The sequence below is a fragment of the Rutilus rutilus genome (assembly GCF_951802725.1).
Source record: "Rutilus rutilus genome assembly, chromosome: 8".
Taxonomy (NCBI): domain Eukaryota; kingdom Metazoa; phylum Chordata; class Actinopteri; order Cypriniformes; family Leuciscidae; genus Rutilus; species Rutilus rutilus.
The window spans coordinates 4,296,985-4,324,066 of record NC_140222.1 but is presented as its reverse complement, the minus strand read 5'-3'; the positions used below and the strand labels follow the sequence as shown (position 1 = coordinate 4,324,066).

Here is a 27,082-nt window from a genome sequence, read left to right as displayed (position 1 = left end):
GGAAATCGCTCACAGAGTCGAAGCATTTCAAAATAGAAGGAAAAAGTCACATCCACAACAGAAGCAGTGCAAAAGTTCTTATCTGGATAGACTTATCTGTATAATCCATCATAAATCATGAGCGTAACTAGGGCTGGGCGATATGGAGCAAAAAATATATCTCGATATATTTTGCTATATCTCTATATACGATATATATCTCTATCTTTACAGGAAAAATAACCCCCCAAAACTACTGCAAAAACAGATATGCCAAATACCACAAAGTCTTTTTTATTGAAGTGCAAAGTGGTAGGCAGTTCATGTAGGAACAAAGTGCTTCTGCAACATTTAAAAATTATATTTATTTAACTGTAAAATAAAAGAAATAATACATATTGCCTTTTCATTCAAAAATAAAACAACTCAACTCAAGCTCATCATTGCATTAACTCTCTTGTAGCCATCAACAAATAACCAAAAAAACAAGTTTGTGTAACTCTTTTGCTAGAAGCTTTGGTTGGCACCAACTTTCGGCATTCACGGCAGTAGACATCTGTCTGCTGTTCGTCCGACGCCTTAAAACCGAAGTATCTCCATTAGGGGTGTAACGGTTCACAAAATTCACGGTTCGGTTCGACACGATACACTTGTGTCACGGTTCAGTACGGTTTCGATACAGCAAAAAGAAAGAAATGCCAGAGAAATTTCCTTGATTTAATTTTGTTTAATTTAAGTTCATTCATGGCACAATGTTCCTTCCTGGTTTCCACATCAGCGTAGTTTGAACCGTTAATAACGGAGAAATGTGAATGTTTCTCACTAGATCTCGCAGCGATGTTATTACTTCAGTGGCGAATTCAAATGCTTTCTTTACTGGATCTCTTAGCGCTGTGTAGTAACAGTGTCGCATGATCACGATCGGCTCGCGCTGCACTGGTCCAAACTGATAAACGGTCCTTCAACCACACAATAACGAGCAGTTTCGTTCCGCTTGCATTACGTTTGCCATTTGATGTTGGGCAATGTTGTGGTCGCGCCGGCGTCTCTTACATTATGAGGGCGCTTGCCACACGCATTTGAAATAACGAAATTTTAGTTGGCAGGAAAAATGCATACCGAAAACCGAACCGAAAGCCTCGTACCGAACGGTTCAATATGAATATGTGTATCGTTACACCCCTAATCTCCATATAATTGAGCCAGTTGTCCTTTTTTTTAAGACGAGTTCTAGCCGGCTCCGGCCTGGTTGCGGGCGCCGCCATGTTGAATGAGACAACACGCGAGGGGAAGGGGAACAAAAGCAAGGAGGTGGGGGCGAGCGGGGGCACACACAGCACAGAGAAGGCAAACTAATCAGAATTAAATATAAACAATATATCGATATATACGATATGTCAAAATCCATATCTATAAAAAATATCTCGATATACTTTAAACATCGAGATATCGCCCACCCCTACGCGTAACCAGACTTTTCTCCTCGTACATCGACCCAGAGGGTAACAAGGAGGGTAGAAGTAAGGTGTCCTGGGGTTTAACGGTCTTTTTGATGAATAATCCTCCTGGATATTTTCAGGAAGGATTAAAGAGTTATCGACTGAGCAGAAAACCCCATAGATTTCCAGTCTGGACTCTAATACTGCGTTCACACCGAACATGAATTGAGCGTCTCCAGGGCCGGAGTGGGGCCACTTTTCAGCCCGGGAGTTTCAGGCCCAAAACTGGCCCACTTTTTCCATGGTGGAATTCCAAATCAGCACTTTTTCCAAATTGGATAAATGAAGCAACTGTTCAGCTCTTACTATTGTGTAGCCTAGTTTTTTATTAATACCATGGTTCAACAAATAACGTAAAGGTTAAATAATAATTCACATAAGCTGAGAAATTAACAAAAAATATTCCACTATTCCAAAATTTATTTATTAATTTTTGACCGGGATTAAACAAAAGGTGACGGTGTTATTTTGTTATCAATATTAAATTGCATAATATTTGCAAAGTCTATGAATCGCCATGTATTGGGTGATACAAAAAGGCTAATATTTTAATTAAATTTTATATTTTGCTTGTGAATAGGTTGACTGCGCTACTAGCCGAATAATTACGTTGCAGCGTTGCTGATGCCAATCATTACTAGGCCTATCTCTCTTTACCTGTTGCCATTTGTGTTTGTCCTCTTGAAAATAAATCTGTAAGCTTGGCACATTTGGCAGCATCCTCCTCCAGTGCCTTTCTTTTTTTCAACCTGGCTTTTTCAGCCCCTCCTGGCCTCTTCCTCCCATCCATCCACCCTGACGCGTACCGTTACGGTAGGGCCGGCCCAGCTATCGGTAGGCGCCGGCGGTGCCGCGGTAGCCTACCTGAGAAAACGTTTTGGAAATGACGGGCTATGGACCCAACCAACTCTATGGGAGGGGAGGGGAGAACTCCCTTACATGGTACAACCCATGCAGAGGCTGCGCGCTGCGGTGTCAGAATGCAGAACAAGTGTAGCCTAATGTAACTAACGTGACAAATGTGAACCCATTCACCCATTCAAATGTGAATTCCCACCGGGAATTCTCCCGATTACCCACCCCGGGCCTGAGCGTCTAGGGCGAGTGATTTCCATGTTAAGTCAATGTAAAGACACATTGACGTGTCTGGAGGTCCTGCGGCGCGATAGACGCATTTAGCGGGGCACGATTGACTGATTTCGCCTCAATCAAGTGTCCAGTTCATAGAATTGAGCATCACGTGAACTAACCCCTTAAGAGCGAACGAAAGGAAGAAACATTTATGGCGAAAATGGGTGAGACGTGAGTGAAGATTTGGGAAAATAAATCCAGTGGAATAACTAATGGAGTTTTGTTAAATTCTTAGAAAATTGGGTGACCAGATTGCAAAGCAGAGTACAAAGCTTAAATGTATGGGCTCACGTACCTCTCTCATTCAACAGAAATCCAAATGTTTCCATGACTGCGATTTTCAAATTTGCGATTTTCCATGCAACATTTTATTGAGCTTCACTGAAGGAGGAGGAGCAGATCTGACAAAATCAAGAAAAAAAAATCACTTACTGAGTTTGTTTTTATTCTAATTCACACATTTTAAGTATTACATGTAAATCTATCTAAAGTAAAATAACTTTACGTAAATTAATTGCAAAGTGTTTTATACTTATTCATATTTTTACTTCTAAGAATTTCATCCAACTTTATTTCTACATTTATCTTACCTCTCATTAACATATAGGCAAATATATAGAAAATAAACTGAGAGTACAACAATTAACAGATATTGTAAAAATAAAAAAAGACTAGACATAGAAAATTAAATATACAAATTTGCAAGAAACAAATAACCCACCAGTTGATTTTGACTAAACTACTTGTTTTTATATGGGACATGGTTTTTCAGATTCATTAAATGCTGTTATGAAACTTACCTATATCTTGTAGATGTCACAATAGCTGATCGTGTCGTTTGCGCAAATCTGTTGACAATAAAATGAGCTTAATGTGTGAATTTACAGATCTGAAGACATCAGCATAATGAATGAGGAGAAAACAGGATCTATTGACATGAAATAAAGAGGCTTTTCAGCTACTCTGATAATAGTGATGAGCCATAGACTATCAATACTCATTCAACAAGCCATTCAGGATCAGCAAATCATCTCACTTTATTATAAGTATTTGCTGCTAGAAACAGATTGTTTGAGTCAGAATATCTGCTGAAAGCCTATAAAAGTGTTCTAATATTACTATTATTTCTCAAACGATGGTTCGCTTCCCTAATAACTGCATTCATAACAAAAAAAGTATAGTTCGGTAACGTTAACATCTTACCGATGTGTACCGGTATGTGATGAGAAAATAGGCAAATCATAAAATTTTCTTAAAAAAAAAAAAATCGTTTTAGTTAGCATACAAACAAAAAGCGCCGAACCCAAAGAAAACATTTTATAAATGACCATTTAAATGTTGCTTTAACTGTCTCACTAGGACATATCGTGATTTGCTTACCTCACAAGACTCCAGTCCACACTGACTGAACGAGGAGCGCGCGGTCGTCATGACATCATCACCACGAGACGAGATAAATTAAAAGAAATTGTTTCCACAACACAAACGAAGTACATAATCAAATCTCTGAATATAACAGCAATTGTACAGCCTTAGGTTGAGCATATTTACTTACAAAACAGAAAAATCACAATAAAACTACTACAAAATAAAATTAATAATAATATATGTATATATTTATATATCCAAAAGAAGATTGTAAAGATTTGCACAAGAGTTTCACCTCATTCATCTACTGATTAAAGTTGGGTTTAGTTTTACACTTATGAATAAAAAACTTTCCAAGACATAACAAAATCTAACTTTGTTATCCACACAAATACCAAACCTAATGACCTTCACAGTGAGGGGTGTGAGTTAAACCTCCATAGACCTTTACCAGTTCCGGACATCTCTCCAAAAGGGTTGCACCAAAGCACAACAAAAGAAAACAAGCTCTAAAATTTCAACATTTGTTTAACAATAAAACGCAATTATTCACAATTGACTTATTCACAATAAAACGCAAGTTTTTCAATCTTAAAAACTTAATTGGTAGGATAAATGTTATTTAAAATTTTGAAGTTCACCTCCTAAGCTTCAGAATTATTATTATTTTTGAACCATATTAAAATCTTTAAGCACATATTCCCATCTAATAGGGTTTGGGTAATAAGCCTGTAAAATAAAATTTCTAATGACATTATTTGTAAAATACAATCTAATTTTTTTAATGTAATCTTTATTAATCTAAAAATTAATCTTAAATTAATCTAAAATTAGCCCACATCCCTTTAGATTTCCATTCCTCTAAATATAAAGACTCTCTGCCAATCTATTATCTCAAACTGGAGTGTTGTGAGGCGTGAAGTTATGTTTGAACACTAGTTTCCAATAGAGCAGCACTTGCTGATGGAAGTTTAACTGGTAACAAGATACACTCAAAATCACAACATCGCAAAAAGTTTATTCCCCCCAGTTTGTTAAAGATTGCACTGGGGACAATAAACCGAAAAGAGTGGCACTTTTGAATGAAGGATTTTACAAGACCAACGAGCCAATTATGGTTTAAAACCGCAAAACAACTATAAAACAACCTTTCAAAAATAAGGGTAAAACAGTTACTGATGAAGACAGACAGTCGTCTCATTCTCTCTGTCAATGTGAGGTGAAATATGTTAGGCATTTATAGATAAATTTAAACCATGAAAATCCCCAAACACAATGATATTTCATACGGAAGCCCTGAACCGCAATACAAAAAAAAAAAAAAAAAATCTGTGAAAAAAAAAGAAGCTATGAGTAAAGTCGAAATATTTCAAAATTAAAGTCGAAATGTTTAGAGAATAAAGTTGAAATATTTCAAGATTAAAGTCGAAATATTTAGAGAATAAAGTCGAAATGTTTAGAGAATAAAGTCGAAATATTTCAAAATTAAAGTCGAAATGTTTAGAGAATAAAGTCGAAATGTTTAGAGAATAAAGTCGAAATATTTCAAAATTAAAGTCGAAATGTTTAGAGAATAAAGTCGAAATATTTCAAAATTAAAGTCGAAATGTTTAGAGAATAAAGTTGAAATATTTTAAGATTAAAGTCGAAACTTTTTGAGATTAAAGTCAAAACATTACGAGAATAAAGTCGTAATTTTTTTTTAGTAAAGACCTGCGCTCGTGAAGTCGAACCTCTTCTGACATGGATCTAAACATAATAGTAGCTTTTTACTTTTATCTGGGCTTTCAACAAAAGGAAATTCTACAGGTGCTAATCTACCAACATGGCATTACCATTTGTCTTAGGATGTTACAAAATATACTGCGCCGGAATAGACTTTACAGGCGAAAACACTTTTCACTTATCTGAGGAAATAACGGGATCCGGCCAAATGATTGGATACAGAATGATGCACTTAAAATGTATCCAGACAGGATTTACAGTGAAGAGGGAAACAGTGGGGTTACTGTTGAGTGTTCTTGACCCAGAGGGCTGTAGTGTGTTTCACGTTACGTCAATGAGGCAGCGTTTGTAATTTTGACTTTAATCTCCAAATAATATTTCGACTTTATATTCTCCAAATAATATTTCGACTTTAATCCCGAAATGCTAGAATTTTTTTTTTTTACGTTGTCGGCTGCAACGAATAAATATTTAGATAAATACTTCAATATTTCGAATAAAGTCGAAATATTATTTTGAGAATAAAGTCCAAATAATATTTCGACTTTATTCTCCAAATAATATTTCGACTTTAATCCCGAAATGCTAGAATTTTTTTTTTTACGTTGTCGGCTTCCGTAATTTCATGGGTTTAAGATGTGACGAAAATTATTAAATGATTTATTCTTGATGCAGGAAGAATCAGCACACAATAAAACGGGACAATGAATGTTTTTTTTCTTTTTTGATAAAATTATTAATACTTGAAGCAAATAAAAAAAATGAAAACAAATTAGACAAATTCTCTCTTTATAGAGGTTATGCATTGATGTCACTTTGCTGCGGGAACACACTCTCCTCAGCCGGACTGAGAGTCGAAGAGCTTCTGCGGGACTGGATTTAATAGAGGAAACTGTGAAAACAAGAGTGAAACAAACGATTATCAGTTTGAATAAAAGGGAATAAAGCTACATTACATCTTACACACAGTAGACAATATAAGACAGTATATCTTACATCTGCGTTTTTTAACTACACTGTAAGAATAACTAGTTGTTTTAAAAACAACAAAGAACAAGTTATCATAAATGTTAATAGTAATCATAAATGTAACTTCATAAAAGTGTGAACAAACAACAAGTAGTCCATATGCAGTATAAGAAAACTCATAATAAAGCATAATGATCATTTAGATCAAGAATAAAACGTTTAGATATTGTACATCTTTGAGTTGATGTGAATCTCACCGTTGAAACTGCTGGTCTTGAAGATGAACTTTATTCACCGTGACAAACTGAGATGATGTTTCTTCGTCCTGTCGCTCGCTGTGGCTGCCCAGCTGAAACAAACAAACCATCACAGAAGTTCTAATTGGTTTCCACCAAAAATTAGAGAATGTAGACCTGTATGATGCTTCTGAAATAAGTCATTTGTAAATTTGTTAGTATGACTTTTCTTATACATCACGTAGCCTACAGTCTGTATAAGTGAATGATTTAAAGTCCCTGTAAAGTCAAAATTAAGTATGTGTTCTGAGTTTGTCACACCACAGAAAAATGCTTTATTAGCCACCCAGCCAAATTTGAATGATAAAAAAAAGCTATCAAAATCTTGAAAAAATGAGCATTAGTCTCTGCTCTCAAACGCTGGGGGCGTGTCCTGCGCTGAAACCACGCCCACTCGCGGGAAAGCTGCCGTCGCCACACTCAACTGTCACTGCTAAAGCTGGAATGGATGCTCCTAGCAGCTTAATTGGTTTTACAAAGCCATACATGTTCGAGTCTGGACTACCTACTATAATTAATTTATAACATAATCACAAAAGGCAACTTACACTCATTGGTGGGCACGCACTGCCGATGATGGCACCAGTTGTCGGCCCCATTCACCAGTAACAGCGGATTATCAGTGAATCCCAGTTGTCTCCGACTAAAGTTTATAAAACTATATCCTGTGTAAAATGATCACTACAGAGGCGGGTTTTGGCGGTGATCCTCAGCTCTCCATCAAGGTGGCTCTTCGCAAAATTAATCCACCTCTTCTTGATGTGATCGTTGTTCGGAAATTTAAATAAGGACACCGAACTGTTTTGCACATGATCGCATCCAGGTAGTACGCATTTCCGTGACGAAGGCATAGCTAGCTAGCAAGCTGTAGTAACTAACAGTAACTCGCAATTGAGTGGCGAACTGATGTGAATGTGTTTTATTTATATTGTTAGAGGAGGGGCCAGCGTCAGGGGCTCCAGTGCGTTATCAAGTAGGGGCGTGTCCAGGAGCTCAGGGGCTCCAGTGCGTTATCGATCCTGTTTTAGCCCCGCCCAAAAAATCCAGAACACAGCAATGGCACTTCACAGTTCAGTCTTTGTAATACGTTTTAGCAATACATTTCTAACATTTATAATGTCTTTAGAATTTTTTTTTTTTGAATTGCCTTTACAGGGACTTAAAAAAATAAAATAATTTGCATTATCGATTCGCAATACTTGTAGAATCGCAATTCTAAAAATAAATAAATAAAATCTAAATACATATTGTATCGGCACCCAAGTATCGTGGTAATATCAAATCGGAAGATAGGTGTATCGTCCCAGCCCTACTGTTTATGATTCCTACTAGTCGTGCAGTTTCTCTCCAGTGTGGATCTTCATGTGATTCTTAAGGTGTCCTTGTTGTGCAAAACTCTTCCCGCACTGATCACATGTGAAGGGTTTCTCTCCAGTGTGGATCCTCATGTGAACCTTGAAATGATGTTTGAGTGCAAAACTATTCCCACACTGATCACATGTGAACGGTTTCTCTCCAGTGTGGATTCTCATGTGAACCGTGAAATTATGTTTGCGTGTGAAACACTTTCCACACTGAACACATGTGAACAGATCCTCTCTAGTGTGGATCCTCATGTGAACAGTGAAATGATGTTTGCGTGTGAAACTCTTCCCACACTGATCACATGTGAACGGTCTCTCTCCAGTGTGGATCCTCATGTGAACTTTGAGACTCTGTTTGTGTGTGTAACTCTTTCCACACTGACGGCAAGTGAAACATTTCTTGTCTCTTTTCAGTAAAGGAATACTCTCAGTCTGTGGGCAAGTTTTTTCTTCTGTTTTGACATGATATTTCTCCTCCTCTTCACTCTCCTCATTTTTCAGTATCACATCTGAAACGAAAGTTAAAAAAATTACACTTTAATTAAACAAACCATCAACAGCTACACAAAATTATGATCATTTGATGCATTTTTTATAAATCTGTTTCCAGGAACAAGGTATATTGATCTTCTATTTATATTACTTTTAAAACACAAATCCCATGTCTCTGTAGTGAGAACCATTAAATATTTGATCAACTCCACAATTATCTAACATAATATTACCATTAAAAAGCTATACAATAATGCTACAGCTCTGACAGTCTCTCAGATGGATATTACATTTATTTTTCTAAACTTAAATGTTGAAGTTAGCTAGGAAAGATGGTGCAGGTCTGCTCAGCTGGTCATCTGCTCCTTGACCGGTTTTATTTGGTTTTTATTCCCTTTTTTCTCTCAGAATGTTTTTTCTTTGATTGTTTATGACCGTTAAATGCTTTTGAATATAAGGGTCTGATGATAAGGGTCTGAATCTGTTGATGTTTCAAACATTCATGCACAGAAGGGGGATATAAAGGAAAAATCAAATCGGTCCCAAGATAGAACCCTGAGGAACCCCACACACAAGAGGGGCAACAGTAGAAGAACAATCCCCTAAACTTGACTGAAAAAGTCCTATCTTTCAAATAGGAAGAGAACGGAAGCCCTAAGAGGCCATAGATTAAAAAAAAATTCTATGTTGTTTTCTCGTGATAACGACTTAATTTTCTTGTGATCTCGAGATAACAAAAGTTGTTTTCTCGTGATCACAACTTGTTTTTAATGCTTAGTCGGCAAAAACAGCATAAGCACCAAATGCAGAATAAAGCAGCATCATGGATGATCGCATTTGCTGTTACTTTGATAACGGGCTCAAAATGAAATAGCTCTATGTCTGTCAGTGATTGACGACTTCCACATTAGTGTCCGACACTTGAGAAGGAGGCTGTCAGGTCTGCAACTTTATCGTAAAATACAATATAGCGATCCTGAACGTGTAGTCAGTTTCATTGCCAGCCAACTTCAGGGACTGGGACCTCTGCATGGCTACAGAATAGGGGTGTGCGATATGACGATTTTTTGATCGTGGACGATTAAAATGTCTCCACGATCTGCTTTTGAAGAAATATCGTAGAATCGTGCATTATATCTGTTCTGGCGCCTGTGTCTCAACATACTGAACAACGCGACGTATATTCACATAAAATGTTAACGCAGCGGAACGGGACACTGCAGTTCACAAAAGTTCATAATTTGCATGTGCTTTAATGCCTTGTCGGTTAAACATTTAATTCGCGTGCTGATGCGCTGTTCTAATGTGTGCGTTTCTCAGCGCGTACATGTGAAGCTCACATGCACTAAAAGCCTGTCTACCAGCGCCTGGATACTGGACTAAGTTATCTTTCGAGTCTTATTGTGCTTATACTGTTAAATACACACAAGGTACATAAACAAAGTCGGTTATGTCTAAAGTGAAAGCAAACTTTGAGAGAAAATCAGCTTGTCAAATGCGGATATTAGACGCGTCGCACGCAGCTCTTAAAGAGACAGTAGCAATAAACACGCTGCCGCTTGTCCTTAAAGGGACAGTTCACCCAAAAAAAATATATATCTCATCATTTACGCACTCTAATGTTGTTCCAAACACTGATGTCTACGATAGCGATCAAAATAGAGTAAATCAGCTTAAAATAACGCATTTATCGATTACACTGATAAATGATTACATTTCGCCACTCTGATAAAAAATGTATTTGTTATTGAATCATTTATTCAAGAGAATGTAGTACTGTATGATGCTTCTTAAATAAAAGTCAGAAAGATGTGATGAATTGTTTTTGAAAATATGACTCATCATATACAGTCTGTTTAAGTGTATGATTTAAAAAAAAATTCTAGTGTTAAAAAAAAAAAAATTGCAAGACATATTGTATCGGCACCGACGTATCGTGATAGTATCGAATTGGGAGATAGTACAGCAGTAAGGGTGTACTAAGTTTTTCACTCATGGCTTCTCCATGTTGGCCTAGTTTTTGTTAAATAATGACCTACCTAATTTTAAGACCAGAAAAATCTATATTTTTTTTATATACCGATTAGGGCTGGGCATGACATTGTTAGGCGCATCTCGTCGGTAAAGCCGGTTCCTTGATTAGTAGTAAATCGCCATCACCTGCTTTCAGATGGAGCGGCATTTACAACACAGAGCCGTAGTTAACTGACAAGCTGAGCCATATCGCATTAATTATCGCGGACGTATCACCTGTCAGTGAACTACTGTTCTGTGTTGTAAATGCCGCTCCATCTGAAAGCAGGTGATGGCGATTTACTACTAATCAAGGAACCGGCTTTACTGACGAGATGCGCCTAACAATGCCATGCGATATATCGCCCAGCCCTAATACCGATACGTAAAACCATAGATTTCAAAAGGTGTAACTTCTTTTTCACATGACTGTAGAAAATGTCTATGTTTTGTCCTATTACATACACTTAATCTGATAAACTGCTTAATAACCTTAATGTTCTTCAGCCTCACTAATGAAGAATCAGGAATAAACACCAACCTCTTTGTTCTTCAGTGTGTTTCATTCTGCAGTGTTCTGGATCTCTCATGTTCTCACTGTCCTTCAATAAACTCTGTCTTTGCAGATTTCAGCTCTTCCTGATGGTTTGATGCTCGTCTTCACTTGTAGCTGATGGGAATATTCCAGCATTTATTGGTGAATTGCAGTTGGAGGAGCTTTAATGAAGGAGGAGGAGATCTGGCAAAATCAAGAATAAATCAGTTTGTTTTTATACTATAGTATTACATTTTTTAAAGTATTTATGTTCATCTATCCATCTAGTAAAGTAACTTTTAAGTAAATAAAAGGCTTTAAATAAATAATACTTATTAATTTTTATTTCTAAGAATATAATCCACATAGCCTACTTTATTCCTACATTTATTTTACCTCTCATTAACATAAACGTTATAGACAGAAAAGAGGGTACAACAATTAACAGATGTCAAATATAAATGTATGAATAAATAAATAAAAATGAGAGAACAAACTTAGAAGAAAAAAGAATGCTCAGACTGAATTTAACTTAACTTGTTTTGGTTTTATTTGACACGTGGTTTATCACAGATTAATTAAATAAATGCTGTTATGAAACATATGTATATCGCCAAAAGTGTAAGCGCGGAAAAAATGGAATCAAAAGTCAAAAGAATCCAGATCCTATTTATTTTGTGTTAGTGAAGTTGCAGTTTCACAGTACATGAATTACACTTATGAATAACAGTAAAATGCTGCAAATATTTTTTTCCTACACTTGAAAGGCGATTTACACCTTTACAAATCTTCTCTTGCGCATGCAATTTTAATTTACACTTGCAATCTTATGTACACTTTCACAAATCTTGCCCTGCGCATGCAATTCTTTATGACATAATTTTACCTTCATAGTTTGTGGGCTGTATGAGAGCTAGATCAACATTAGAATAACATACTGATCATATTCTAACATTTCATCATGTTACGCTATATATATATATCATTGATTTGTTTTATGTACATTAGCTCACCTATCTAAAAGTGCATGCAAGAGTGGCGTCTCAAGTCGTGGGCTTGTTTTAGTTCTCATTTCATCCCAAAGTCTGCTTGCCATGGTTCATAATGTTTGAACGAAACAACAACAGCGTAATGAGACCCATTAACTTGTCCATATGAATCTAAATATAGTTCCTAAAACCGCATTCATAAAGTAGATTGCTAATTTCTTACCTTTTTTGTATATGAAGAGAAACGGGCAAATAAGCACATTAGAAGCACTCACTTCCTGATGGTCGAGCGTACTGCGCAGACTCACACTGAGCTTGACGACGTGAATGTGACGTGAGCAACCCGTCTGTCCTCTAGTAGCTGTGCCAAGAGAAATCTGAATCATTCCCTTCCGAATCTCGCAGAGACGGAGAGTGTGAGTAGCTGTCCATGAGCAACTTTATGAATCTCTATGGGCTTCTCCCTTGACTTTATGCCTCCACGTCCCCCCGATTGACTGCGAGCTTCTCCTCCTGTCCATTCGGTAATTTCCAGAGAGTCGCGTGGTTATGACGCCATCGTTAGCCTACTTTTACAAAAACTGCTTCTACTGGGCCATAACGTACGATACAAGGTAATGGAGCCTTTTATACTTCGTCGTGTTTCCTTAGAAATAAACAATGGACAAATGGAGTCTTTAAACGTCTCATGTGTAAAGTTATTCGCTGTCAAAGTGACGCCAAAATGAATGGAAGTCAATGGAATGCTAACAGCAGGTGATGGCTTGTTAGCCAATGGCGGTCCCCGGGGGTGGTACGCTATTCCGAGAGCTCGATTACCCCCTCTGGTGAAAACCAGTCGTAAATGTTGCATTAACAAACGATCTTATCAACGAGCTATCGAGAACTGCTCACCTCAGAAGACTGGCTCCACACTGACTGAACTGAAGGAGGAGCGCGCGCGCTGGTCATGTCGTCATCAGCGCGAGACGAGAGCAATGGTAGATTACCAAAAACGCGCGAAATACTGTTTAAAACGGCAGAACATCTGTAGAATAAAACAATATGTAAACCAAAATATCAGGGTAAATAGTTGCTGATGAAGACAGACAGTCTTATTCCCTCTGTCATGTGTGGTATTTTTCAAGAAATTAAAACATGGAAAGCTCCAACACAATGATAATATTCAATGGCTTTTAGAAGTAACTACAATTATGAGATGATTTATTCTTGATGTAAGAACAGACAATAAAAAGGGCGAATGAATGTTTTTGATACAATTATTTATTGGCTGCTTCAAGCAAAAAAAAAAAAAATGAAAACTAATTAAATAATTTCTCTCTTTATTGACTAAAAAGATAGTAAAGCATCTTAAGAGAATAAAAGTGAAGGTCAGTTGCAAAGCTACATGACATTAAATCTTACATCTGTGTTTTTTAAATAAACTTCAAGTGGAAGAATAATTAGTTCCCTAACCCTACTTTTTTATATAAAAGTTTAAACAAACTACAAGTGAAAGTACAAGAAAACTGAACATGAAATGAAATGCATAATAAAGCATAATGATATAATTTATATCATGAAGCAAATAGATATACAACTTTTAGATACTGTCCATCTTTGATGTGATTGAGTCTCACTGTTAAAAAATGTCTGGTCTTGAAAATGAACTTCATTCACTGTGACAAATTTGGATGATGTTTCTTCGTCCTGTTGGTTATTGTGGCTGGTTAGGGCAGATTTTGGGGCTGTTTTACACAACAGAGTTTTCAACTAAAAACTGAAAACTTTTTAAGCGTTTTGGCTGTTCATTTTACATGACAACAGTGTTTTGGGTGCCTTAAAACGTAAACTTTAGAAAACAGGTTTCAAAGTTCAAGTTCTTTAAAACAATACAGTTAGGCATATCTTATTGTAAACTACAAAAACGAGAATTTGTGAAAACCATGGACTGTAAATATACATCTTTACATGTTTAGTACATCGTTGTCGTGTAAACGTACCCTCATATTGAAGAGATTTTATTGCTCGACAGTACTATTGTCATATTTGGTGAGGATGAAGCTTCACACCTGAAAGTGCTGGATCTGAAGATGAACTACTTGCTGTGATTGTTTTTTGTGTGACTGTGTAGAGAAAATGCTTGACTGAAGCTCTTCCCACATGCAGTGCAGTGATACGGTTTCTCTCCAGTGTGGATCCTCTCGTGTTGTTTCAGATGTCCTGACTGATTGAATCTCTTGTCGCAGTGTGAACACTTGTAAGGTTTCTCTCCAGTGTGAATTCTCTGGTGCCGTTTCAAATCTGCCGTTGTAATAAAACACTTCCCACATTCAAAGCACACATGATCTTTTTCACCAGTGTGTATTTTCTGATGAACCTTAAAATTTTGCAGATCATAAAAACTCTTTCCACACAAAGAACATGAATGTGGTTTCTCCTGTGAATGAACTGTCATGTGTCTCTTCAGGGCTGAAGTCCTCAGAAATGTTTTGCCACATTGATCACATTCATGCAGTTTCTTTCCAGTGTGGATGATCATGTGTGTCTTAAGGGTTCCCTTTTCTACAAAACTCTTCCCACACTGATCACATGTGAACGGTTTCTCTCCAGTGTGGATCCTCATGTGAACCTTGAAATTCTTTTGGTGTGTGAAACTCTTCCCACACTGATCACATGTGAACGGTTTCTCACCAGTGTGGATCCTCATGTGAATTTTGAGACTCTTTTGGTGTGCGAAACTCTTCCCACACTGATCACATGTGAACGGTTTCTCTCCAGTGTGGATCCTCATGTGAACCTCGAGACTTTGTTTATATTTAAAACTCTTTTCACACAAAGAACATGAATGTGGTTTCTCCTGTGAATGAACTAACATGTGGCTCGACAGGCCTGTAGCCCTCGAAAATATTCTGCCGCATTGATCACAATCGTACGGTTTCTCTCCAGTGTGGATCTTCATGTGTTCCTTAAGGTGGACTTGTTGTGTAAAACTGTTCCCACACTGATCACATGTGAACGGTTTCTCTCCGGTGTGGATCCTCATGTGAACCTTCAGACTCTTTTTGAATGTGAAACTCTTTCCACACTGATGGCAGGTGAAACATTTCTTTTCTCTTTTCAGTAAAGAAATACTCTCAGTCTGCGGGCAAGTTTTTTCTTCAGTTTTGACATGATGATGTTTCTCCTCCTCTTCACTCTTCTCATTCTTCAGCATCACGACTGAAATGAAAGCAAAAAAGTTAAATTTGAAGGTCATGTTGCATGTTCTTAACTATTTTCATGAAGTTTTGAGTTGTTTCCAAATGATAGGCTTTTGGGTGGACTTGTCCATGCCTATTTTCTAAATGGCCCAGCTCTAGCTATCCAAAGGCCAAAGTTAATTTTTCTTTGATAATTATTGACCAAGAGAGTCCTGAGAATTGTGCCGCAGTGGCTTTATCGAGGTCGAGCCAAAAATCTAGGGCTGGTTCGGGAAAGTTGTTTTTTGAAATACTCTTCAATATTTAACAAACGATTCGACTGACAGCGGCAGTCCTAAAGGCAAAGTCGCTCAGAATGAGGAGTTCAACCATGGGGTATGAATGTTGTGGGCGTGTACCAAAAATCATGTGGTATACAATCCTTTACGTACGTGAAAAATGTGAAATTATTTTCGAATTTATGACAGGTCTCTAGGATCATGAATCAAACATCCGTTAACCTTGTCTGATAGCTGCTCAAACTTCATTGGCCGCGACCGGACGCGTTTTTCTAGATACGCGAATGTCCTCAAAGGCCGTCTTAGCACCTTAAACGAAGACAACGCATGCCAATTTTCAAATAAATCAGACTGAGGTTTTTTTTTTTCCAAGTCAATCAGACTGTGTGCTTTTTCACACAACTACAGAATGAGCCCATACACAAGCGTGCAGAGTTTGGTGAAAATATCTCATTCCGTTCGCGAGTTATAGCCATTTTAGCGAGTTATAGCCACTTTGAACGTTTTGGCGGCCCTTTGATGGTGCGTTCACACCAAACGCGAATATGCGTCTGGCGCGAGTGATTTCAATGTTAAGTCAATGGTAAGACGCGTTTACGCGCGTCTGGAGGTCTTGCGGCGCGAATGAGGCGTTTAGCGCGGCGCGGTAGACGCGAATTCGCCTCATTCGCGCGAATTGAGCGTTTGGTTACGCGCGAAATTTATTAGTGCTATTTGTGCATTCACGCGTTTGACGCGAATTCGCGTCTGCCGCCCGAGTTGAAAAATCTGAACTTCTGCGTCAATTCGCGCCGCGTTAACCAATCAGGAGCCTGCTTGCTGCTGTCACGTGGTGAACTGACAGTTTATAATGTTATTTTATGTTTGGCCTCAATAAATTATTTTGTAATATGACTAAAATGCACAACAAAGCAAATAATCTTTCACATAAAAACTCGATTTCAATGAGAGATACTCATTTTGTAATGAATGCTATTTATTTCATATCTATTCTAGATTATATGAAACTTTATTAATCTAATGTAAAGACAACAAACACAATATAAAAACTTTTCAAAAAATCACAGGACAGGTTTCACTTTTGGAGGCTGGCTCCATTTATTATCAAAACAAAAATAAATTACAGATTAGGTGCGGGAGAGGGTGAACCTCGCGCCGGGCTGTACAGCGCGGGCTCGTCATGCAGAGACCACTCGAGGCCGAGGCTTTATACGGCCTACGCTGTCCTCGTCAGCGTCCTCACCGTTAGGTCCACCAAACCTACCTCCTGAAGCAAATTGTGAAACTCCTGAAACCCTCCGGAGGGTTTGGTGGACCCGAGTACAGCCACGATGTCCCCTACGCAGCTGTTTCTGCTCTCCAGAGCATATACAAGCGGTGACTCTCTCGATTAATGCTATTGCTAATGCTCGATAAACATCTAAAAAAGATGGCCGCCAACAGGTTTCGAAACTCTCGCCCCCGGAATTCGCCTTTGACGCGCGTAAATTTTGCTTCAAACTTTTGATTTTACGCGCGTCAATTTCGCTCTGACGCGCGAATGCACACAAAGTGGTCACGCGTATAACTAGACGCGGCAGGCGCGAATTTTGACGCAGATTCGCGTTTGGTGTGAACGCAGCATGAGACCGTAAATCTTTTTTTGATAATTGTTGACAATCAGAGAATCTTGCTGCACTGGTCTGGTTACGATTGGGTCAAAAACCTAGGACTAGTTTGCCAAAGTAGGTTTTCCGAAAAAAATCCCAAATACCCGAGAATTTAGATTGCATCCGAGGCAACGATATAAGACACTTGAGCCTACGCCTGACGGTTTAGGAGTTTTGACCGCTGTAGCGCCCCCGTCAGGCCGATCGGGGTGAGCATTGGTGACGTTATAGACGGCGTGAGTACTACCAGCCCTCAAAGTTTCAAGTCTCTATGACTTACGGTTTTAGTCTGACCGATCAGTTTTAGGTGAGAATGCTGATCGTTGGAAATTTGAACAATTACAGTCGGGTTTCAGCGCTACGTAGGGCTGTGCCGGTAAACTTGACAACCGCATCACCACCAAAACACTTTTCTTTTTTTATGTGAATGCTCTTTTACATGAATATTATGACAGGAGTGACGCAGAAAGCTTTGTTTACAAAATAAATAATAGGTTAGCAATTAAATGTTACATCGCAGCCATTGAAACGTTTGGATTCATGACAAATGAGTTGAGCGTGAGCCCTTAATTTAAGCTTTGTCGGCTTTGTATTCTGTTTTTTGATCTGGTCACCCGATTATTAGTGAATTTTACAATATTCCATTAGTTATTCCATTGGACATGGAATCTCTCGTTTCTTTTCCCAAATCTTCACTCACAACTCACCCATTTTCGCTGGGGATCATAAACGTTTCTTCCTTTGGTTTGCTTTTAAGTAGGCCTATTATATTCCCGTTCTTTACTGCCGTAAAGTAGAAAAATGCTGTAGGACAGATAGCCTACCTTTTTACTTGCACATCAAATTCTTCTTAGCACAGTTTGTGCTTGTTATTATGCTTGGTAAGGCGTGTTAAGTTTATTTGTAAAGCACGTTTCACATGCGTGGGTGATTTTTAGTTTGGCTTTCTCTGGCAGCGCAAAATCAAGTCTTTACATAACCTAGTGTGATGTTTCATTGACGGACGTGCTCAAATAAACACGCATGTCTGTTACGAAATGGATGTTTGAGCCTCGTTATTATTATTATTTTATGTCAAAATGTATTTAATGAGCTTGCACTCACACAGACATGCACTGAAAATTTCAAAAACTTTTAGCCTTTTATGTTCAAACCAGAGTCAGAAAGATGGAGAGACTCTAGAAGAAGTGACAACATGTAGAAGCAACAGGACATTTCTGAATGGTTAGTTGATGAATTTATGTAGCTTATGTGTAGTTATCTTTTAGTCATTGATTAGCATATTCTCTCTTGATAATCTATAAATCATGTTCCAGGGGCGGGGTTTATGTAAATTTTAGGGTTAGTGATGTCACTAACCGGGGAGAAATGTCTTTTATGTCTTTAAAATGTCTTTCTTTTGAAACCAGCCGTTTATAGTCCTTAAAAAGCGATTTCTTTAAAAGCAAATATCCCCCTTTGCTTTGAACTTTGAGCGTTGTAACTTTGCAGATGTTGTTTAAGCTCAAACAGAAACATTACACACTAACTAAAATTAGAAAAGTCAAATCATAATCAACCACCCCTTTAACTAAAAACCAACTTTTATCACAACACTTTCCTTTCATCCTTTTTAAAATTATAACATTTTCCTTTCTAGAGTATGATGGGAAAATAATCTCAATCCAAGTAGTGTTGACTGCATTCATCAACCCTGTTACCAAAGTTAGAAGAGAAATAACTATATATTGTGAAATACAAATGTATCAAATACTATAAAACAAGCTTTGCTTATTAATTCGTGTTAAATGTTCCCCCCTGTTATCCATTCTGAATTTTGTTTCATTTTAGTATGTTTAACGTTTATTGTAAAAAAAGCAACAAAAAAAAGCAAAGCAAAATCAGTGTCAGGGTTGTAAAGAGTATTTAGGCATGTCCCACATTCTGATGACAGGGTAGCGGTGGGTAATCTGACGACTTTATATTGTGATCGATCTTGATGACGTCCAATCCGATCTTGATGACTTTTCAAGCGATTAGTAGAGATTGTGATCTTTTATGTCCTCGTAATAATGTTAAAATACTGCAGACTGGCCAAATTATATCATGTGTCTCTATCATGTGACTTTCATATGTTTGGCGGACAGTTATGAACGTGATAATCAAGATAAAATGATCATTGTGCTGCATGACATTACTTTCCTTTAAAGGGGTGTGCTTTTTCACCCCACCTTAAAAGCCTAAACTTAACGTCTAAATCAGTCAAATCATGTAACGTGACTGTCGTAAAATGCAGTCTACTGCGGGGTATCCTTTATTTTAAAAAGAGATTTTAAAAGTGCATTACACTGCAAAAGAGACTGATCTTTCTGTGCTCGCTGCGAGACACGGTGGAAGACGGACGGGCAAAGTATACTTGGAGTTTCAGTCGCGTCTAAACGGTCAAATATACAAAATACAGAAATATGTCAAAATGTCTGTCTTGGTGGATATTTCCATAAAGACAGTCAGTTATGTCTGAAGTGAATGAACAGTTGGGAGAGAAATCGGATGCGTGTCATTATATTAGATCTATGCATTCGATTTGGTCAAAAGACAAAGACAAAATCACTGCTTAGCTGAATAACTTTAGTAGCTTTAATAAGAATCAATGTATATTTTATTCATACACTGAAGACTATGCAGTGTTTACAGTTTAACTCAGGGGTTAATTATTATTTTGACAACTGATTGTTTAATGCAATACTGTGTTTTAAATTGTGCAAATAGATCCACAGTTCCAGTTCTCAAAAGTACATCTCAAAATTGTGAAGATCGCAATTCAGATCGTCATGTGGATCGTGATTGATTTAGGGCTGGGCGATATGGCCTAAAAATAAAATCTCAGATTTTATTTTTTTTTAATTCGATTTACGATTTTTTTCCGATTTCCCCCCCTACTTATTAAGGAAAGCAATAAACACATGTACTATTAATAAACTGTACATTGTTAATTTGTTAACCATTGTTAATGTTAATTTCAACATTTAGGCTAGGCTACTAATAGCTTACATTAGGCTATTGAAGTGTTTTTTTCTTTTCTTTTATTTGTTAACATAAAAAAACACTTCAATAGCCTAATGTAGGCTATTAGTAGCCTAGCCTAAATGTTGAAATTAACATTAACAATGGTTAACAAATTAACAATGTACAGTTTATTAATAGTACGTGTTAACTAATGTAGTTAACTAGAATTTAATAAATGGAACATTATTGTAAAGTGTTACCGATTTGTTATACACCGATTCAGACGTCTCGTGTGTTCAGTGTTAGACAGATCAGTTGTTTTAACCATTCATTCAAGTGAATCGGTTCAAATGAGTCATTAGTTCGCGAATCGGACATGACGGTTGCCAACCGCCAAGTTGTGTGATTATCCCGGCAGTTTATTTTTTAGCACAATTCACACTCCGCTGTAATTCAGGAGAAAAAAAATCTCCGAACGCTTCACGTGAAACTTCGGTCTTCCGCCCTTTTTCTATCGTGTCAATTGATTTTGATTAATATGCGCGAGGGAGAGAGAGCAAGACAACGCTCGTGTTGTTTGAAGACGTGAGAGTGCGCGCGCGCGACCGGGGCTCTCTCTCGTGCTTATATATCAGTACACACTGTGAAGTAATTTGCAAACGTTTTTTTTTAGAGAAATTAAAACAGGTCGCACCACAACCATTATTTGCACTCGCACAAATGCTCCCAAATATATTTTTAGGTCGCACAGATTAAATTTCAGGAGCATATGCGACCAAAATGATCATTACACAAAAACTCGATTTACTTATTTTTTAAATCGCCCGCAACAAAAAATTCGAATTAATTCATTCAATCGATTTTTCGCCCAGGCCTAGATTGATTGTTGTGAGTGTGATTTTTTTGTGACATTTTGGGAGTTACAAAAATGATGAACAAGGTATAACATAAATGTAAAATAAAAAGGCTCAGATAATACTTATTTTGATCTTCTAATATTGTCAACTAGAGAATGTTTTGTATTTGTATCTATTTTGTACGCTGCGCATAGAAAGTGTCTTCTACATTATTTATTGGTTTAACTATGTTTTTTCCTACTACAAACACTAAAACTGATAAACTGCTTTCTATCCGTATTGTTCCTCATCCTCACTAATGAAGAATCGGGAATAAACACCAACCTCTTTGTTCTTCAGTGTGTTTCATTCTGCAGTGTTCTGGATCTCTCATGTTCTCACTGTCCTTCAATAAACTCTGTCTTTGCAGATTTCAGCTCTTCCTGATGGTTTGATGCTCGTCTTCACTTGTAGCTGATGGGAATATTCCAGCATTTATTGGTGAATTGCAGTGGGAGGGGCTTCACTGAAGGAGGAGGAGCTTCACTTATGGAGGAGGAGCTTCATTGAAGGAGGAGGAGTTTCACTGACGGAGGAGGAGCTTCACGAATGGAGGAGGAGCAGATCTGACAAAATCAATAAGAAAACTATTACTGAGTTTATGTTCGTCTGCAAAAAAAAAAAAGAGCAAAAAAGGCAAGATTAGGGGCTTTTGCACCAGAGGAATCTTTTCATAGTTCCTAAAACTTTTTGCGGAAGTTCCCGGACTTTGGCGTGTTCGCACCGCAGGAACTAGGAACGATTTTAGTTCTAGGAACTCCTTTTGGAGAAACTAATTTACTCCTACTTCAGAGTCGGTCTAAACCAGCGCTATAGGAACTATCCGTGACGTTAGTGTTCGCTGATTGGCCGAACGCACGCGAAAACACCTGCACCCGCCATTTTAACACACAGATTATAGCCAGAGACAATTTACATAAGAGACATGCCACTTCCTCAATCCTCAATACAACTATATAAGGAAAACCCATAACGGCAAAGATGGCGGTTGTATGCACATGTCCCGCCCCTCCCGCTGGAAAGCCAATCATCTGCTTTTAACAGTCAAGCCGGGAAACATTTAAGCCTATCGTCTGGTTCCACTGACGCATGCGCACAGTTGAGGTTTTGCGACAGCGGAGGCGATTTGGCGACAGCGAGTTGTGGTGTGTGCAAGATCAGATGGAATCCACATGGAATGACAATAGTAAGCAAGCTAACGTTACCGGGAGTCTAACGTTAATGGTTAAAATATTTAAGACGTTACCTTTTATTCTCCTTTGGGAAGGCGAAAAAGGATCGCCCACGTCCCACTCTGTTATTGCACCCATAGAAGGCACATAAACGTGGCATATGTACTTATATTTTACTTTAAAGTTATGGAGTAACTTTAGAAATGTACAAATCTGTCTTGATGCTAACGTTATTTTTGTCCGCCAAAATACGTTACTGTTTGAAAAGGCGGCAGATTTGATATGCAGTGTATGTGTGCGTTGTGTAAATATAGATGGTAACGTTATATAATTTGTCTCTGGTTATATGCTGACTGTATCCCTAACGTCAATAAGCACAGCATTTCTTCAAGGGTTTTTAAAAAATAATTTTATTTTACAGAACACATAACGTTATACAATGAGATTACAAAATATTCTGTCCATATCAGGGGTAGACAAAGCAAAGAAAAAGTGAGACACAAGAAGAACAAGACACAAGAAAATAATAATTCAAAATATTGTACTGTACACGGATAAAACAAATGACATTGAGCATTTGTTTAAGTGCTTGGCACAACACCGGCATTCTGGATAGAGACGTAAATGAAGTTGGTGTCGTGAACCCTTGCGCATGCGTAGTAAAAAACGCGTGGGGGAAAAGGCGTTTTAAACCTTATTTTGGGGCAAAGTCATCAAACTTTTTCAGCGATTTTTATCATATTTTACTGCTGTTTCTATACATGCAGTTTTTATGTCCCGGTGACCAGTGAAAGTGCAGTTCTGACTCTCTGCCCATTCATTTAGATAGGAGTCTGGTCTTGTTAGTCCGAAATAGCTGCCCGGAGGCGTTGCCAAGATGGCGGCCGAGTGGCACAACTTGCCTAAAAGGACTTTGTTATAGCCTATATATTTACTCCAGAAACTAACTCTATGAACATGGAAAACAGTGATAGATGAAGCTCTTAACCTTTACACTGAGGAGAAATTCCAATGCGACTCTAAGGGGTTAATACATAGTAATGTATTTCTGCTCAACAACATCAAACACACGCTAATACTTTTTCATATACGATTCACTTTCTTTGCATAACAGTTCTATCTAATGACGTATTAGGAAAGTGCAACTTCATTAGTCTACGACAGGTCTAAGAATGTGAGCGGTGTGAGTTAAGTCGTTCTCAACGGCGTCAAAATAAAAGTCACAACAACAAGCGCGGCTTACGTCATGTTGAATAATAATGTATAATAATGCAATGGGGGAATATGTGTGTATCCTGATAATAATATAAAATAACAATAATATTATTTTAATAAAAAGTAATTAAAAAAAACTCTTTATTTTGGCTTAAAATAAGTATTGTGAGTTCTGTATCACGTTTTGTATCGAATCGTGACACAAGTGTATAGTTACACCCCTATCGTCAAGTGTTCGAAAATAGAAACAAATAAAGTGTGAGAGTATACATACAATATATGTGTCTAATTTCATTGTTATGGCCTTTGTGTAGACATATAAAGATGGCAATCTTTAAACATGACTGTTTGGATTTAATCATTTGTTAATGTTAACATTTACTACTACATTACATTTTAAAGATTTATCAATTAACATTGATGAATGGACTATGAAACATGAAGGATCAAGGTACAATTAATATATTTATATTTTTGTATGTAAAAAGTACAGTACATTTTCATGGTTCAGTATACTGTTTGACAATTTTTGTAATAAAGTTTAGCACTATTTTATGCATCATGTTTGTTTTCATTCAGTATCCATTTTGGAAACTATTTAAAAATCCACTATAGGTCGACCTCTAATAAACGCTGTTATGAAACTTACCTATTCCAGCATTTATTGGTGAATTGCAGTGGGAGGAGCTTCACTGAAAGAGTAGGAGCTTACCTGAAGGAGGAGGAGCAGATCCGACTAAATCAAGAAATCACTTACTGAGTTTAAAAAAAATCCACCCACTTTAAGTATTTATGGTCACATTATATAAAAAAAATAATTATAAAAAAGATTAAACCATAAAAATATATTTACAGATTTGCAAGAAACAAATGGCGCACCAATTGAGTTAACTCAACTTGTTTTTGTTTATTGTGTTGCATATGAAACATGGTTCATCACAGATTATTGAAATAAAAGCCATTATAAAACTTACCTATATCTTGTAGATGTCACAATAGCTGATCGTGTCGTTTCCTCAAATCTGTTGACAATAAAATGAGCTTAATGTGGCAATTTACAGATCTGAAGACATCAGCATAATGAATGAGGAGAAAACAGGATCTATTGACATGAAATAAAGAGGCTTTTCAGCTGCTCTAATAATAGTGATGAGCCATAAACTATCAATACTCATTCAACAAGAATGTAGAGAATACATTAATGATACAGTAAAATATAACAACAGTAATATAAATGTAAATATAAAGACAGCCACTGATGACATTATCAACCCTTGTAATTTGTCCATATGAATCCGATTCCCTAATAACTTCATAACAACAAAGTAGTTCGCTAACATCTTACCGTTTTGTATGGGAAAAGAAACAGACACACGATGAAAACCTTTCTGAAAAGACCCCGTAAAATGTCGAGTAAACCGTGTAAACTGTATAGTAGTTACGTGATTTAACGTGTGAACTGTTTACCTCAAAAGACTCAGGAGACGCACGACGGCGAAAGTGGTGACGTCATCACCGCGAGACAAAATGACCGATATATTATCAAAAACTAATTTTTAAGCATAACTTTTCTCCACACAACTCTGTGATTTGGAAAATATATATCGTTTAAAAAAATCTTTATTTTACAGAAACTGGTAAAATAACAGTATAATTTTAGTCAGACAGTTATTTAAGAATAATGAACATTTCTTTACTGTGAATTCCTTAATCATTATAAGATCCCTGTAACTACTAAAGAGTTTGATGTAGTATTTGATGCCATTCCCAGTGGCCTTATTCAACTTTTATCAGGCATGCTTTTTAAAAGCCTCTTCTGCTCACAAAGGCTGCATTTAAAAAAAAAACAGTAATATTGTGAAATTTTATTCAATTTTTTTTAAATCTATGTGAATATATAGTAAAGTATAATTTGTTCCTGTGACCAAGGCTGAATTTTGGCATCATTACTTAAGTCTTCAGTGTCACATGATCCTTCAGAAATCATTCTAACGCCCGTTTCACACATAATCTGTGTGCAGTGCGTATGCATAGGCAGTGGCGGCTGGTGCTAAAAAATGTTGGGGGGGCACAACAAACTGAATTTTTAATTCAGGACTGAATGTAGGCTTATTGTTAAATAACAATTTAACAGTGATAATAATGTAGCTATCGTTAGCCTAAAGTTTAGCTAAAACTTCAGCCGGTAGGGTTGGGAAATAGCCAATTGCCAAATAAATCTGAATTTTTGGGCTAAATGGCGATGTATGGTAGCCTGGGTTTCCCCATACTGCCTTGCTCGCAGCGCAATTCTATTCACGCTGCTAGGCAGTCTGGACACCATGGGACAATTTTTCCCCTGAAAAAGGGAACCAATCACAGAACGGGGAGGGAGCAGCAAGATGATGACGACACCGAAGCAGTTTGTTTATATCAGACTCGACGTTACCTTCTACCCTCATGTTTATCTTTCACAAACGGTAATATTCGCTAAACGCCATCGTGTACAAATAAATCTTTGACCCATCGTCTTTTTCCTCGTCGAATTTCTCTCACTCTACATACGTCATCTGGTATAATTGAAGCGATTGGCTATGAGCTACATACAGGCGCATATGATAGACATTCATAGCGCCCAATAAACGGCTCTGGGCATTCGTAAACCACGCCTCAAATACGAGAAAATGCGCACGTAGTCCCCAGACCAAGTCTCAATGAGACTTGGTCTGACGTTAGCCAGGCTAGATGTATGGTATAATCTGAGTATTTAATTATTATTTTTCTATTTGAATAAAAAAACCCTGTATTTAATTTTTTTTAATATATTTAATATTCTGATCGATATTGTCCTACAAACAATGTTTATATTGAAGGTTATAAAAACAAACATAGTGTAACCTTGCTGTATATCTGCAGTCTATCCAAAAAAGGGGTCAAATCACATTACATTCTAACATTGCAACATTACAATCTAAAAACAAAATAATGTTTTTTTAAAGAAGTAGTTCAATTTAATAAACCATAAAAAAAAAAAAGCTAATATCATAAAAATACACATGTAGGTTTGAAATTCTCTAGCACATTTATGTTCACCAACAACAACAAATATTCAACAACAAATGTTTTAGCTAAATATATTTATAATTTAGTGCTAATGTATATTTTAGTCAGAATAATTGCGCTCCTATTCTATTGCGCTCCGTCTGTTCGGCGCGCATGCACGCGGCGGCGCTCGTTCACGGAAGTATAGCTTGCAGAAAGCTCGCCCGCTCATGACAGCAAACTGGACTTTCTAACATTTACAGATGGAGAATATGTCCGTGAAATGTAAGTTATGCACTGAGGAAATTATTGGATGTCACTTCA

The 27,082-nt window shown here is 37.2% G+C and overlaps 2 protein-coding genes across 4 annotated transcripts; both read right to left on the bottom strand.

Annotated features, from left to right (window-relative positions):
- Positions 1 to 5,548: 5,548 nt before the first annotated feature.
- LOC311295736 (uncharacterized protein) lies at positions 5,549 to 13,325 on the bottom strand. The gene is made up of 5 exons (XM_084417241.1): positions 12,584 to 13,325; positions 11,378 to 11,575; positions 7,516 to 8,840; positions 6,929 to 7,020; positions 5,549 to 6,594 (listed from the first exon to the last, which is right to left on the bottom strand). The coding sequence occupies exons 2-3, from the start codon at positions 11,424 to 11,426 to the stop codon at positions 8,296 to 8,298; spliced, it is 594 nt and encodes a 197-aa protein (XP_084273367.1). The 5' UTR covers positions 11,427 to 11,575; positions 12,584 to 13,325; the 3' UTR covers positions 5,549 to 6,594; positions 6,929 to 7,020; positions 7,516 to 8,295.
- A 287-nt stretch (positions 13,326 to 13,612) lies between these two features.
- Positions 13,613 to 25,251, bottom strand: LOC311295729 (uncharacterized protein). 3 transcript variants are annotated; one of them, XM_084417232.1, is made up of 5 exons: positions 25,083 to 25,225; positions 24,712 to 24,759; positions 24,387 to 24,449; positions 21,636 to 21,916; positions 13,613 to 15,561 (listed from the first exon to the last, which is right to left on the bottom strand). In XM_084417232.1, exons 4-5 carry the CDS (start codon positions 21,682 to 21,684, stop codon positions 14,438 to 14,440), a joined length of 1,173 nt encoding a protein of 390 aa, XP_084273358.1. In that variant the 5' UTR covers positions 21,685 to 21,916; positions 24,387 to 24,449; positions 24,712 to 24,759; positions 25,083 to 25,225; the 3' UTR covers positions 13,613 to 14,437. The 3 variants fall into 3 exon arrangements, with proteins under 3 accessions (XP_084273358.1, XP_084273357.1, XP_084273356.1); XM_084417231.1 differs by lacking the exon at positions 24,387 to 24,449 and having other exon boundaries at positions 25,083 to 25,251; XM_084417230.1 differs by having other exon boundaries at positions 13,619 to 15,561; positions 21,636 to 24,759; positions 25,083 to 25,219.
- Positions 25,252 to 27,082: the final 1,831 nt, after the last annotated feature.

Bases quoted from the DNA above. Each gene is read 5' to 3' on its own strand.
- LOC311295736 (XM_084417241.1), bottom strand. From the start codon at position 11,426: ATGAGAGATCCAGAACACTGCAGAATGAAACACACTGAAGAACAAAGA. The intron at 8,841-11,377 runs GTTGGTGTTTAT...CTTTCGTTTCAG, and splicing joins ACACACTGAAGAACAAAGAG to ATGTGATACTGAAAAATGAG.
- LOC311295729 (XM_084417231.1), bottom strand. From the start codon at position 21,684: ATGAGAGATCCAGAACACTGCAGAATGAAACACACTGAAGAACAAAGA. The intron at 15,562-21,635 runs GTTGGTGTTTAT...CTTTCATTTCAG, and splicing joins ACACACTGAAGAACAAAGAG to TCGTGATGCTGAAGAATGAG.